This window comes from Pongo pygmaeus, chromosome 1 (assembly GCF_028885625.2).
Source record: "Pongo pygmaeus isolate AG05252 chromosome 1, NHGRI_mPonPyg2-v2.0_pri, whole genome shotgun sequence".
Taxonomy (NCBI): Eukaryota; Metazoa; Chordata; class Mammalia; order Primates; family Hominidae; genus Pongo; species Pongo pygmaeus.
Genome location: NC_072373.2, coordinates 167,639,410 through 167,654,203, shown reverse-complemented (window position 1 = coordinate 167,654,203; position 14,794 = coordinate 167,639,410). Strand labels below are relative to the sequence as shown.

The 14,794-nt window shown below is 38.0% G+C and overlaps 1 protein-coding gene across 11 annotated transcripts in view; it reads right to left on the bottom strand.

Moving 5' to 3' along the window:
- DOCK7 (dedicator of cytokinesis 7) overlaps positions 1–14,794 on the bottom strand; it is a 240,872-nt gene that overhangs the window by 206,230 nt on the left and 19,848 nt on the right. For 10 of the 11 annotated variants that reach the window (XM_054484551.2, XM_054484560.2, XM_063654806.1 and 7 more), the window contains exon 2: positions 7,690–7,795. The exons of the other annotated variant lie outside the window; for it this stretch is intronic. In XM_054484551.2, the coding sequence (XP_054340526.1) occupies positions 7,690–7,795 (106 nt within the window). The remainder of the gene's footprint in view (positions 1–7,689; positions 7,796–14,794) is intronic. 11 annotated transcript variants of the gene reach the window in all.

Genomic DNA, 14,794 nt, shown 5'->3' with positions numbered 1-14,794 from the left:
CAATGAAAATAAGAACATGTTATTTCTCAGGATAGTCATCTGGAATAGAAACACTGAAACCTGCCTCTGTGCAGGTGTACAGTATTAAACAGAAGGTGCTTTAACCTACGCTTCTTTGGACTGAACTTTTTTTTTTTTTCTTTTCTTTTCTTTTTTTTTTTGAGACGGGCTCTTCCTCTGTCATTCAGGCTGGAGTGCAATGTTGCAATTTCAGCTCACTGCACCCTTTGCTTCCTGGGCTCAAGGGATTCTCCCACCTCAGCCTCCCAAGTAGCTGGGATTACAGGCGTTAGCCACCACGCCTGGCTAATTTTTGTGGGTTTTTTTGTAGAGACAGGGTCTCGCCATGTTGCCCAGGCTAATTTTGGAACTCCTGAGCTCAAGCAATCCGCCTGCTTCGGCCTCCCAAAGTGCTAGGATTACAGGGGTGAGCCACGGCACCCAGCCTGGACTTAACATTTTAAAGATATTGAGTAAAATAATAAATAATAGATCTTAAACACTCAAAAGATAGTAGTTATTTATCATTATCAGTATATGCTATCTCATTTAAACTTCCCCCAAACCCTGTAAGTTAGGTATAATTACTATTTCAATTCTACAAATAAGGGCATTTGTGCTCAAAAAAGTTAACCAACATCTGAAAATATAGTAGCCACAAAATGGTAGAGCAGAAATTTGAAACTGGGTTTTCGAGCTCTAAAATTTTTTCTATGATTTTTTATCTCATAAGCCTTCTACCTTACCTATCCTATTAAGTACAAATTATACTATGAGCTCTTAACAAAGAAAAAGAAAGCAATCCAACAGGAAAAGAGAAATCTTCTTTAACCATTGTTATTAGAACTGGATATCCACATTTAAAAAATGAACCCCAATCTTTGTATCACAACATATACAAAAATTAAACTGAGATGGATCACAGACACAAACATACATGCTTAAAACTATAAAGCTATTTGAAGAAAACATAGCAAAATGTCCTTACAGTTTGGGAGTAGGCCAAGTTTTTTTAGACATGAAAAAAGAATAATCATAAAAGAAAAATTGGATTCATTAAAAGACACTGTTAAGAAAATGATGAACAAGCCACTCTAAGAGAAAGTATTTACAAAACATTTGATAAAGGACTAGTACTAAGAATATATGAAGAAGTCCTATATCTAAGTGATTTTTTAAAAAGCCAAACCCTCAAATAAATGGGAAAAAATAAAGCACATAAAAAAGTGCTCAAACATCAAAAGTCACTAGGGGGTACTTTCCCTTCTGGAAAGATGAAGTAGAAGTACTTTTCTCTATTCTTTCCACTAAGTACAACAGCCTAGATATTACATAGAAAACAAACCTAAGAAGACTCTGAAAGGTATAGAGAAAAAGGCTGGCCGGCAGGGACATCAGAACCCAGGGAATGGCATGACAGTGAGTTACTTCAAAATTTCTTTTTGCCTTATACATTCCAGACTTAGAACTAGAAAAGCCCACAACCCAGAATACACCAAGAAGCCCTAGGGGTGGAAGGGCCGGGGGGTGGGGAGCCTGTTTTCCCCAGCCAAAAGATCAAGAAAGAAGCAGCCTGACAAAACAAAAAACATTTAGACTATAACTGCTCAAAGGCCAAGTGGGGAGCTAGATTTCTTCCCTCACAAAGCTGTAACAAGGCATCCCAACTCTCCCCACCAGGGTAGTATCAGAGAAGCACAAGTAGGGTGTTGGGATTTTCATATCTACTGAGCAATAATGAATCTCTTACTCTCATCGTGTCAGTAGAGACCACTAAGGGAATCTGCACATCAACTCCTATGAAGCAGCAACATGGCTCCTCTTTCCTTTATCACTTGGGCACTGTCAGAGAAGGTCTAGTGGAAAGTAAGTACTTTCACCAATGCCTAGTGTAACAAGGCCACACACCCTTGGGTGTCAGTGGAGACCATGTGAGGAACAGTAAGGAGCACTACTACCGTTCCCAGCTAAACAGTGTGAGCTGTGGTCCAGTAGAAGTGGGAACTCTCCCTCCTGCTCAACAGTAAGTAACAAGGAGTCCTTCCCCTCCTTGTATACCAAAAGAAGACAAATAAGAATGAACTGAACTTCTACTCCGTCTGGCCAAAACAAGATAGCATCCACCTATAACTAGAGCAATATCAAAGAAAGCCAGCTAAAATATGTTTAAATAAGACCTAGAAATTAACAACATAAGACCCAAAAGGTCCAAGTTCCAATCAAAAATCTCTCATCATACTAAGAACGAGGAAAATCTTTAATTAAAAAGACAACCTATAGATGTTAATACCAAGATAAGTGATCTTAGCATTATATGACAAAGATTTCAAGGCAAACATCAGAAAAGTAATTCAACAGCAATTGTAAACACTCTTAAAATAAATGAAAGACCAGAAACTGTCTGTAAAGAAACAAACTCTCGGCAAAGAAACAGAAGATATAAAGAACTAAATGGAAATTTTAGAACTGAAAATTCAACAGACAAATTCAATAGTAGAAAAGAGGGGACAGAGGAGGTAAAAATCAGTTACCCTGAAGAAAGAAAAATAGAAATTATCCAATCTGAACAGCATTAAAAGAAAAACAGAGTGAAAAATCAAAACAAAACAAAAATAAAAAGGATCTTCAGGGACAAACTACACTAAAATATCCAATACTGGCATCACCAGAGTCCTAGAAAGTAAGAAAAAAGAAGGCAGGGCTGAAATACATCTGAAAAAACAATGGCTGAAAACTTCTAAATTTCATAAAAAGACATAAGCCTACAGGCTCAAGAAGCTAAGCAAACCTTAAACAGGATAAACCCAAAGAAACATGTACCACGACACAGCAACCAAATTTAGACAAAAAAAAAAACAAGAAAAAAGAAAGGCCAAGTGCAGTGACTCACACCTGTAATCCTAGCACTCTGGGAGGCAGAGGCGGGCAGATCACCTGAGGTTAGGAGTTCGAGACCAGCCTGGCGAACATGGCGAAACCCCGTCTCTACTAAAAATATAAAAATTAGCCAGGCGTGGTGGCGGGCACCTATAATCCCAGCTACTCGGGAGGCTGCGGCATGAGAAACACTGGAATCTGCCTCCAGGAGGCAGAGGTTGCAGTGAGCCAAGACTGCACCACTGCACTCCAGTCTGGGGGACAGAGCGAGACTCGGTCTCCAAAATAAAATAAAATAAAACAAAATATTGAAAGCAGTGAGGAGAAAATGATACCTAACCTCTAGGAGGAAAAAATTCAACTTAGATTTCTCATAAAAAATCATGGCAGTCAAAAGAAAGTGGCACAACATTTTTCAAGTGCTGAAAGAAAATAACTGACCACCTGGAATTTCAGATCCTGCAAATATCCTTGAAGAATGAAGGGGAAGGCCGGGCGCAGTAGCTCATGGCTGTAATCCCAGCACTTTGGGAGGCCAAGGCAGGTGGATCGACTAAGCTCAGGAGTTCAAGGCCAGCCTGGGAAACATGACAAAATCTCAACTATACCAAAAATATACAAAAAATTAGCCAGGCATGGTGGCATGCACCTGTGGTCCCAGCTACTCCAATGGCTGAGGTGGGAGAATTACTTGAGCCTGGGAGGCAGAGGTTGCAGTAAGCTGAGACTGCACCACTACACTCCACCCTGGGTGACAGAGTGAGACTCCTGTCTCAAAAGAAAAAAAAAAAATGAAGGGGAAATCAAGACATACTCTGATAAAGAAAAACTAATAGACTCTGTCACCAGCAGATCTATTCTAAAAGAATGGCTAAAAGAAATTCCTTAAACCAAAAGGAAATAATAAAAGGTATCTGGAAATATAATAAAAGGTATCTGGAAATATTAGGAAGGAAAAACAAACACAGCACGAGCAAAAAATATAGGTAAATACAATAGACTTTCCTTTTCCTCTTGACTTTTCTAAATTGTCCAGTATGATTCTAAGCATTTACAGAAAAATGTTTAAGACAATTATATATAAGAGAGGGTAAAGGGATGTAAAAATAGGTAAGGTTTCTACACTTTACTCAAACTGGTAATATCTCAACACCAATACTGTGATAAGTCATGGATATAACACAATAACTTGTGCAGCCACTAAAAAAGCTATACAAAGAGATACTCTCCACAACACTATAAATCAAAATGGAATTCTAAAAAATGTTTAGGTAACCCTGGAAAAGCAGAAAAAAGAAAACAGAGAGATGAAAAATAGAGAATAAACAAAAAATAAAATGGCAGATTTAAACCCTAACAGAGTAACAACATTAAATTACAAATTTATACACTGTATTATAAATGTAAATGTAAACAGTAAGAGATTAGCAGAATGGACTTAAAAATATGACCTAACAATGTGGTATCTACAAATAACTCACCTCAAATAACACAACATAGGTAGGTTGAAAACAAATGTATGGAAAAAGATATACCAGGCGACCATTATTCAAAAGAAAGCCGGAGTGGCTAAGTTAATAAGGGAAAACACAGACTTCAGAGCAAAGAACAGTACCAAATAGAGAGAGACATTACCTTCATTATAAAAGGAATGATCCAAGAGGACATAGCAATCTTAAATGTGTATGTACTAAATAACAGAGCTACAAAGTAGGTGTAGCAAAAACTGATTGAACTGAAAGAAGAAATAAGACATATCACAATTATACTTGCAGAATTCAAGAGATCTCTTTTCTGCAGATTCTAGAAAATCAACAAGGATATAGTATAATTCAAAAGCACCATCAACCAATAGATCTAACTGACATTTATAGAACACTCCACCCGATGACAACAGAATATACATTCTTTACAAAGGTCCCAAAAGTATACACCAAGACAGACCATACTCTGACCCATAAAACAAACTTCAACAAATTTAAAAGAACTGAAATCAGACAGAATGTGTTCTCTGACTATAATAGAATCAAACTAGAAAGTGGCAACAGAAAGATAATAGGAAAATCTTCAAACACTTAGAAATTAAACATACTTCTAAATAATCCATGAGTTACAAAACTCTGAAAAATGAAATGAAAAAATACATTGAACTAAATGAAAATTAGTTCAACAAAAATTTGCAGATAGGGAAATGTAAACCAAAAATATAAGTGAGATACCACTTGGTACCCATTAGAATGGCTATTATTTTTAAAATGGTTAATAACAAGTGTGGACAACAATATGGAGAAATTTGAACCCTTGTGCATTGATGGTGGAAATGTAAAATGATACAGTTGCTAAGAAAAACAGATTGGTGGTTCCTCAAAAAGCATACAATAAACACAGAATTACTCTATGATCTAGCAATTCCAGTTCTAGGTATATACCCAAAAGAACTGAAAACAGTGACTCAAAAAGCTAAATTGCACTCTCATGTTCACAGTAGCATTATTCACAATAGCCAAAAGTTTGCAAACAACCCCAATGTCCATCAAAATTAATGAATAAACAAAATGTGACATATACATACAATGGAGTACTATTCAGCCTTAAAAAGGAATTAAATCAGCCAGGCATGGTGGCTCACGTCTGTAATCCCAACACTTTGGGAGGCCAAAGAGGATCACTTGAGCCCAGGAGTTCAAGACCAGCCTAGGCAACATAGTGAGACCCTGTCTCTATAAAAAATACAAAAATTAGCCAGGCATGATGGCATGCACCTGTAGTCCCAACTACTCAGGAGGCTGATATGGGAGGATCACTTGAGCCTGGAAGGTCAGGCTGTAGTGAGCTATGATGGTACCACGGTACTCAGCCTGGATGATAAAGCAAGAACCTGTCTGAAAAAAAAAAAGATACAGGCTACAACCTGAATAAACCTTTAAAACATTCTGCTAAGTAAAATAAGCTAGACACAAAAGGACAAATATTGTATGATTCCACTTACATCAGGTACACAGAAGAGGCAAATTCATAAAGGCAGGAAAGAGAATATATTATCAGGAGTTGGGAAGGGGGGAAAATGGGAAGTTATTGTTTAATGGGTATAGGGTTTCAGTTTGGGATAAGGAAAATGTTCTGGAGATAAATAGTGGTGATGGTTGTACAATACTGTAAATGTACTTAATGCCAGTGAATTGTATAAATAAAACTGGTTAGAATGGTAAATTTTATGTTATGTATATTTTACCACTATATCTATTATGTATACAAATATATCATGTAAGTATATATTATACATATATAAATATTTTTTAAATTCAATTTTTTTTTCTAATTCAGCGTTTTTTGCCCAGATATTATTTCTAGGGCAGTATACAGCTCAGAATTTAAAATGTCACAAATAAATACTCAGTGAAAATAATGACAAAACCTGGGAGGTCGCTACCTATGTCTAATTCAATGGGTTCATGGATTCTAGGTCCTGGTGATGTGGAAGGACAATTGGAATCAGGGTACCAGAACAAGAAGGCCATAAAGATAAGAGGTGGTGATCAGAGAGTGGGAAGCATAAAACTAAGATTACATATGGGTTATAGTTATTCATAATGACAAAAATCTAAGGTCTGATTATAGAAATTTTGAGTAGTTAAGGTGCAATTCAGGATGCAAAATAATATCACTGGAAGAGAGGCGTTCAAGACACCAAGAGCATTTTGGAAGGATTATCTCCATGTACATTGAAATCAGCCAAAAATCCATATATTCTAAAATTTCTCCAATTAGCATGTACTGTAATTAAAAGTAAACTTCATGTTTTCAAATTTTAGTAACACAAACATTCTAAATATATCATTATAAGTCGATCAAACTGTTATTTCCCAGTTTGTTCAATAACAGGTACCCTTTCACAGCTAAATGGAAAATGCTAATATATAACTCCACCCTATCATGCTTATTTGCTTTTTTTAGTTTTCCACAGCATTTTGTAAAAATGACCTCTAATTTTAAAACAAATGGAGGTATGTTTTTAATTCCTATTTCTAACATAATAAATATTAGTTTTTATCAAAACTGAATTTCCTCACGCCAGCTTCTTTAATGAGAGAACATTTATGTCTCTGACACAGTACTGGGCTTACAGTAATACTTCAATAAATATAAATTCATTTATCTTAAAGGGGACAGATAATACAACAAACCCAAATAATTTACTTCGGCGCTTGTTTCTAGAATAGATTCCTAAATTTTCACATAATGAATCACCTTCAGTCTTTAAAAGTTCTAGGGCCGGACGCGGTGGCTCACGCCTGTAATCCCAGCAATTTGGGAGACCGAGGCAGGCGGATCACAAGTTCAGGAGTTCGAGACCAGCCTGGCCAATATGGTAAAACCCCGTCTCTACTAGAAATACAAAAATTAGCTGGGTGTGGTGGCACATGCCTGTAGTCCCAGCTACTCGGGAGGCTAAGGCAAGAGAATCGCTGGAACCCAGGAGGCGGAGGTTGCAGTGAGCCGAGAACACGCCACCGCACTCCAGCCTGGGCGACAGAGTAAGACTTGGTCTCAAAAAAAGAAGAAAAAAAGTTCTAAATGTAAAATTCCAGGATTGATTAAATCCTAACTATAAAGTTTCAGAGTTGGCTAGGAAATTAGCAATTCTATAACACCCCAACATCCTCTCCCAACTCAGATTTCAACAAAGTGAGGTAAAAAGTAAGGTTATGAGACTAATGATGGAACCCAATTAGTTCTTATCTTTCCATTATTTTTTCATGGCCTAGTCAGTCATACATCAATAACATACTATATTTTGAATACATTACTTACTGTGGTGTGATGGGATATATTGCCAACAAGATTAAGGTTTTTGAGCAGTTGGGGAGAACCACTATATTGTCCGGAGATCTGCTTCCTAACCTCAGCTGCCACCGTTCTATAATGAAGAAAGCAAAAACATTATACGCGTCGTTAAAAAAAAAAAAGCTAAACTAGTTTAAAACGGAGGGAAGCTAAATACATTAAAGATTCATTTAAAGAAAAACAAAATCTCGGCATAACAATAAGGCTACAAATTCGTAAAATATTTTAGGAAATACTTTTCTAGTTTATAATTACATTACAACATCTTATGTTGATGTAGGGTAAGAGAGTGACAGACAACCTATATGAGGTTTTTTTTATATGGCATTTTGGGAACACACTTTGGCCTACAATAGAGCTGGAACTATAGAGCTGGCTCTATAGTTGGGAGCTATAAAAAGATGTGTATATTAAAATGTATATACTTTAAAGTATATACTTAAAATGTATATTAAATTAAAATATATATACTTTAAAGTATTAAGAATTAGGAATAAAAAACTCTAGAGTGTTTTCAAGCTAATGATTTAATTCAGAGCCCTGACCATCTTGGTCCCCATTAGAGTTTCCAGCTGAGTTTCAAGATAATCTCATTTTCCTAAAAGTATCCAGATTCAAAATATAATCTTTTCTCCTACTTCTTCTCTTCAATTCCTCCTTCCTTCTTTCATATTCAATCATTTCACACACATTTACTGAGCATTGTTATGAGCCAACTACACAATTAGAAACGTTTACACAAAAATAAGAGTTATCTATCATTCTTTAGGGCTTAAGATACTGAATTAGCTCAACCTTTTTTAAGAAGGTGACTTGAGGTACTTTAGGTATTTGTGTTTTAAAAGGCTAGCTTCCTATTCATAACTGCCAAACCTTGGAAGCATCAAGCTATCCTTCAATGGGTGACTGGATAAACAAACTGTGTTACATCTATACAATGAAGTATTATTCAATGATAAAAAGAAATGAGTTATCAAGCCATGAAAGACATAGAGGAACCTTAAAAGAATATTGCTAAGTGAAAGAAGCCAATCTGTATGATTCCAACTATATTTTATTCTGAAAAAGACAAAACTACGGAAAAGAGTAAAAAGACCAGTGGTTGTCAGGGGCTAGAGTGGGGAAAAGAAGGGAAGAATGAATAAGTAGAAATAGGGTGATATGGTTTAACTGTGTCCCCACCCAAATCTCATCTTGAATTATAGCTCCCATAATTCCCATGTGTTGTGGGAGGGACCCTGTGAGAGAAAACTGAATCATGGGGGCAGTTTCCCCCATACTGTTCTCGTGGTAGTGAAGAAGTCTCATGATGGTTTTATAAGGGGTTTCCCCTTTTGCTTGGCTCTCATTCTCTCTTGCCAGCCACCATGTAAGATGTCCCTCTGCTCCTCCTTCGTCTTCTGCCATGATTGTGAGGCCTCCCCAGCCATGTGGAACTATGAGTCCATTAAACCGCTTTCCTTTATGAATTACCCAGTCTCAGATATCTTTATTAGCAGCATGAGAAAAAAACTCCTACACGGGATGTTTTGGACAATGAAACTATTCTGTATGATACGGTAACAGTGGATACATGTCATTATATATTTGTCAAAATTCATTGAATGTACTACACAGTGAACTCTACTTAATCTATGGATTTTAGTTAATAACAATGTACAACAATATTGGCTCATCAATTATAACAAATGTACCACACTAATGCAAGATGCTAACTGGAGAAATTTGGGAGAGAAGAGAGGATGTATAAGAACTTTCATATTTTCCATTCATTTTTCTGTAAACCTAAAACTGCCCCCTCCCAAAAAAGTCTACTAGTTAAAAAAAAAAAAAAAAAAAGTTAATGACGAGGAAGACAACACCACCAAAGCACCAAGAAAACAATTAGAGGTTAGAGCTGAAATCTGGAGAGAGAATGAAATCTTTGAGAGGGAGAACAGACTCAGGAGAGGGCAAAGGGCGAATTATGTAATCCTTTGTCTGAAAAGACAGGAACATTCACTTCAGTTTAGGACTCCATTAGGGCTTTTATTTATTTGAAACAGAGTCTCACTGTTGCATCCATGCTGGAGTGCAGTGGCGCAATCTCGGCTCACCAAAACCTCCGCCTTCCAGGTTCAAGCGATTCTCCTGCCTCAGCCTCCCAAGTAGCTGGAATTACAGGCATGCACCACCACACCCAGCTATTTTTTTTGTATTTTTAGTAGAGACAGGGCTTCGCCATGTTGACCAGGCTGGTCTCGAACTCCTGACCTCAGGTGATCCACCCACCTTGGTCTCCCAAAGTGCCAGGATTACAGGCATGAGCCACTGTGCCTAGCCTCATTAGGGATCTTAATGAAGCCTATATAATGTGAGTATTCATTATTATGTTTAGCTTGAAGTCCTTACATATCCTGATCCTCTCATCGAAGCTGAGATGAGAATATGTAAAAGCCTTTAAAAAGACACAAAATAGGCCAGGCGCGGTGGCTCATGCCTGTAATCCCAGCACTTCAGGAGGCCGAGGCCAGCGGATCACGAGGTCAAGAAATCGGGACCACCCTGGTCAACATGGTGAAACCCCGTCTCTACTAAAAATACAAAAATTAGCCAGGCGTGGTGGTGCCTTGGCTGTAGTCCCAGCTACTTGGGAGGCTGAGGCAGAAGAATCGCTTGAATCCAGGAGGTGGAGGTTGCGGTGAGCCGAGATCGCGTCGAGCCGAGATCGCGTCGAGCCGAGATTGCGCCATTGCACTCCACCCTGGTGACAGAGCGAGACTCCGTCTCAAAAAAAAAAAAAAAAAAAAAGGACACAAAATAAACTTTCTACCTCCCTCATTGCTACTCACCTCATTCTACCAATCTCAGCACTAGCTCAGTGTTTCTGGGGCTAAATCATGAGTAAACTGAATAGTAAACTGCTGTATTTCATCAAATTCAAGATATCACTGGCCGGGCACGGTGGCTCACACCTGTAAACCCAGCACTTTCGGAGGCCGAGGCGGGCGGATCACGAGGTCATGAGATCAGGACCATCCTGGCTAACATGGTGAAACCCCGTCTCTACTAAAAATACAAAAAAATTAGCCGGGTGTGGTGGTGGGCACCTGTAGTCCCAGCTACTCGGGAGGCTGAAGCAAGAGAATGGTGAGAACCTAGCAGGCAGAGCTTGCAGTTAGCCGAGATTGCACCACTGCACTCCAGCCTGGGCGACAGAGTGAGACTCTCACAAAAATTAATAAATAAAAATTTTAAAAATAACTAATTGTTAAGAAGTGACATTACTCCATGTACAGCTAATAAATAAAAACTGCCAATTAACCATCACACCATCAGTTAATTGAAGATTTCAGATGTTAAAATGTGAAATTTAAAATAATGAAACAGTTACTTCAAAAAGAGGCAATCTTTTGTTTAATAACAGACATAAAAACGATAATCCTCATATTACAAATATCTTTCTACATGACATTAATTTCCCCCAAAAAGAAAATCTATTAATTTGAAAATAAGCTGTGATAATGCAACAAGAACCATTTCCAAACTGAGTTATAGTGGCCATAAAAATATGTGCAACCCAGACAAGGGATGTATTTACAACTGGGACCTTCTGCAAAGATTTCATAAAATGGTAGTGAAGGAATCTTCCCAAATAAAAAAACTGTATCTCTTAACCATATCATGATCCAAAGTATGCAAGAAAGAAATGTAATGAATAAATATAAGCCCTGATACCAGTTAAAATCCTTTATCAGAGGTTACTTTTTCCAATCAGATTTTTTCTTACTCCTAGTGATAGCTCAGAAAGAAAACCAAGGTAGTCTTTTTTCCTTCTAATAAACCATTAATATTAACTGCAAAGTAGAAAAGAATAGGTCAAAAATTCTGTAGTTACTTATGCCCTTAAATTATAATATGAAAAAATCTTCTATCCCTCCCAAGAAAACATCATCGAGTATTTGACCTATTTATCTCTTTATCCACTCTCTCCATTCCTACAAGCTACGTATGTCAACACACATTAGAGTTTTCACAAAAGAAAGCATCCACTCAGGCCATTCATTATACGATGTTGGAAATAACCAGCAAAAGACCCACATTCCGAGAGAAAATTATGTTGCATTTAACCTTTCTTCTAACCCACTCTTACTTTCAGACGCCCTATCTAGCCATGATTTCCAGAATGAACCAAGGGTGATAAGGCCAATCTGGGCCTGCCTCTCTCTAGTCATTCTTCATGGGACCAGAAGTAAAGCCTGAGTAAAGATGAATAAGGAGAGTTCATACTAAACTCATAAGAAAGTTTAGTTGAGCTGCTCCTATAAGTCACAAAAAAAATAGCTGGAATGTACTATGTCAAATAATAAGGTATCTTGGAACTGGCATTATTTGTATCTGAGATAGAAGTCAGGGAAGAAATGAAGGGTAAAGGTTATATCAGGGACAAAAAAAAGGACTAGCTAAAAATCCCCAAAAGAAAAGGAAGAGAGCAGCTGACACTGCAGTAGTGTAACTATCTAAGTTCAAAACTGATGAATGATGGGTTGTATCAGAGTTCTAACACTGCGTATGAGTTGGAATTAACAATAAAGAAAACAAGTGAAACCCCATCTCTACTAAAAATTCAAAAATTAGCTGGGCATGGTGGCGTGTGCCTGCAGTCCCAGCTACTTGGGAGGCTGAGGCAGGAGAATCGCTTGAACCTGGGAGGTGGAAAGGTTGCAGTGAGCCTAGATCATGCGACTGCACTCCAGCCTGGGTGACACAGCAAGAATCCATTTCAAAAATAAATAAATAAATAAATAAATAGGCCGGGCGCAGCGGCTCACGCCTGTAATCCCAGCACTTTGGGAGGCTGAGGCAGGCGAATTGCCTGAGGTCAGGAGTTCGCGACCAGTCTGGCCAACATGGTGAAACCCCGTCTCTATGAAAAATACAAAAAAAATAGCCAGACGTGGTGGCAGGCACCTGTAATCCCAGCTACTCGGGAGGCTGAGGCAGGGGAACTGCTTGAACCAGGGAGCTGGAGGTTGCAGTGAGCCGAGATCATGCCACTACACTCCAGCCTGGGCAACAGAGCAAGACACCATTTCAAAAAAATAAAATGAAATAAAATAAATAAATAAATAAATAAACAGAAAGAAAACAACAGACTAAAGAAAAACAACATTGTACCACCTACTAAGTATTGGTGCCAAAAAATGTTTAACCTGAATCGGATCAAACCTTTACATCTAACTTCCAGTTTACGGGAAATACAGAGAACAGTATAACAATACTATTGCAAGGAAGCCATCAGACAAAAACTAGAAGGCAGTTCATGCTATGTGCCAAAATCTCTTACTGGTCAATGTGGTGGATAAATTAAAAAGTAAAGGCAGTGGACTAAGTTTTAGTGTAAAAAAGACTTAAGACTAAAAGGCAAAGTCTATTTAAGAGGGTGGAAAAACAGATTTATGAGATATAACCAAATGCAACATATGGTTACTACTGGATCCTGATTTGAACAAACCAACTGTAAAATATATTTTGGGGGATGAGAAATTTGAACACGGGCAAGGTAATACATAAGAGTTATTAGGGTTTTTTAAAAATGTTTTTACTGTGTGGAAAGCAGCATATAGTAAAATGTCCTCATATTAATATTTTAGAGATGCAAATGATGTTTGTAATTTAGCTTAAACGTCTTCAGTTGGAGGCTTCAGCAGTGGCTCATGCCTGTAATTCCAGCACTTTGGGAGGTCCAGGCAGGAGGATCGCTTGAGCCCAGGAATTTGAGACCAGCCTCGGCAACATGGCAAAACCCTGTCTCTACTAAAAATACAAAAAATTAGCCAGGAGTCATAATGTGTACCTGTAGTCCTAGCTACTTGGGAGGCTGAGGCGGGAGGACTAGCTACTTGGGAGGCTGAAGCAGGACGACAGCTTGAGCCCAGGAGGTCAAGGCTACAGTAAGCCTTAATCGTACCACTGCACTCCAGCCTGGGCAATAAAGTGAGACCGTACCACTGCACTCCAGCCTGGGCAATAAAGTGAGACCTTGCCTCAAAAAAAAAAAAAAAAAAAAAAAAAGGCTTCAGTTATTACTCTGCCTTAGTGGGGAAACTAACAAATCAAATATGAAGTAAGATGGGGCAAATAAACTTCAAGAGGTATGTATATCACATCCTCCATAAAGCCCTGCCTGATTCTTCTGTTCCATACAATTGAGTGTCTAAATCTGTTTGGACACTCCTCCCTATGCTTTCAAAGCACCCTGTGCTTATCTGCATACATTCAAGGAAAAGGAGCTTCCAGGAGACAAATTCAAACAGGCAGCAGACTAGCCACTGACTGCTTCCTATTGTTGAATAAGAACCTTGCCTTGCTAATTGAGTTTGATTTCAGTAGTGGGAAAGCCCAATGTTTGTAAGCACTCTCTTTGATAGAAGCATGTAAGTTTGTAAGTTGAAAAGGTTTCTATGGAACAGTAGTCATGCAATCCATAAGTATAAAAGTATGGTGGGGGGAAAAGAGTACAGTGAAGTATCAAGAATTTGGCTTCTCAGGTCTGACACACTACTTCTTCAGAAGCACCTTTGCAACCTCCTTGAGGAATAGACAAGAAAACGTCACCTCTGATTGGGGTACTCTACGCTGTCTCTTACTTGGTATAAATGTCCCAAAACAGGTTCATTTCTGCCATTCAAGAAATTACATGTTTCAAACTCTAGCGGCATTTTTCTATCTCATTGTGATAACCAAACAATACCAAAGTCACAGCACCTATCAAATTGTTTAGAAATCTGTTTACCTATCTCCTTACAAGGAATTAAGCAATTAAAAGTCAAAACTCATCTTATCTCTAGCAGAGTGCCCAGCACATACAAAGTGCTTACCCAGTGTTTACAGAGCTAAAGTGAAAAACAGGAATAGAAAAGAAAAATTCATAATTCCTTCCCCAGAAAAGTAATTGAGTAAGAATGCTTGAATGGAACAACTTAGGAGAGCTCCTTCAGGGCAGGGACCATATCTTATTAATCGTTATATCCTCAAAGTCTAAGACAATGGGGACAGAGACAGAAATGGAGAAACAGATATAAGAATTTAG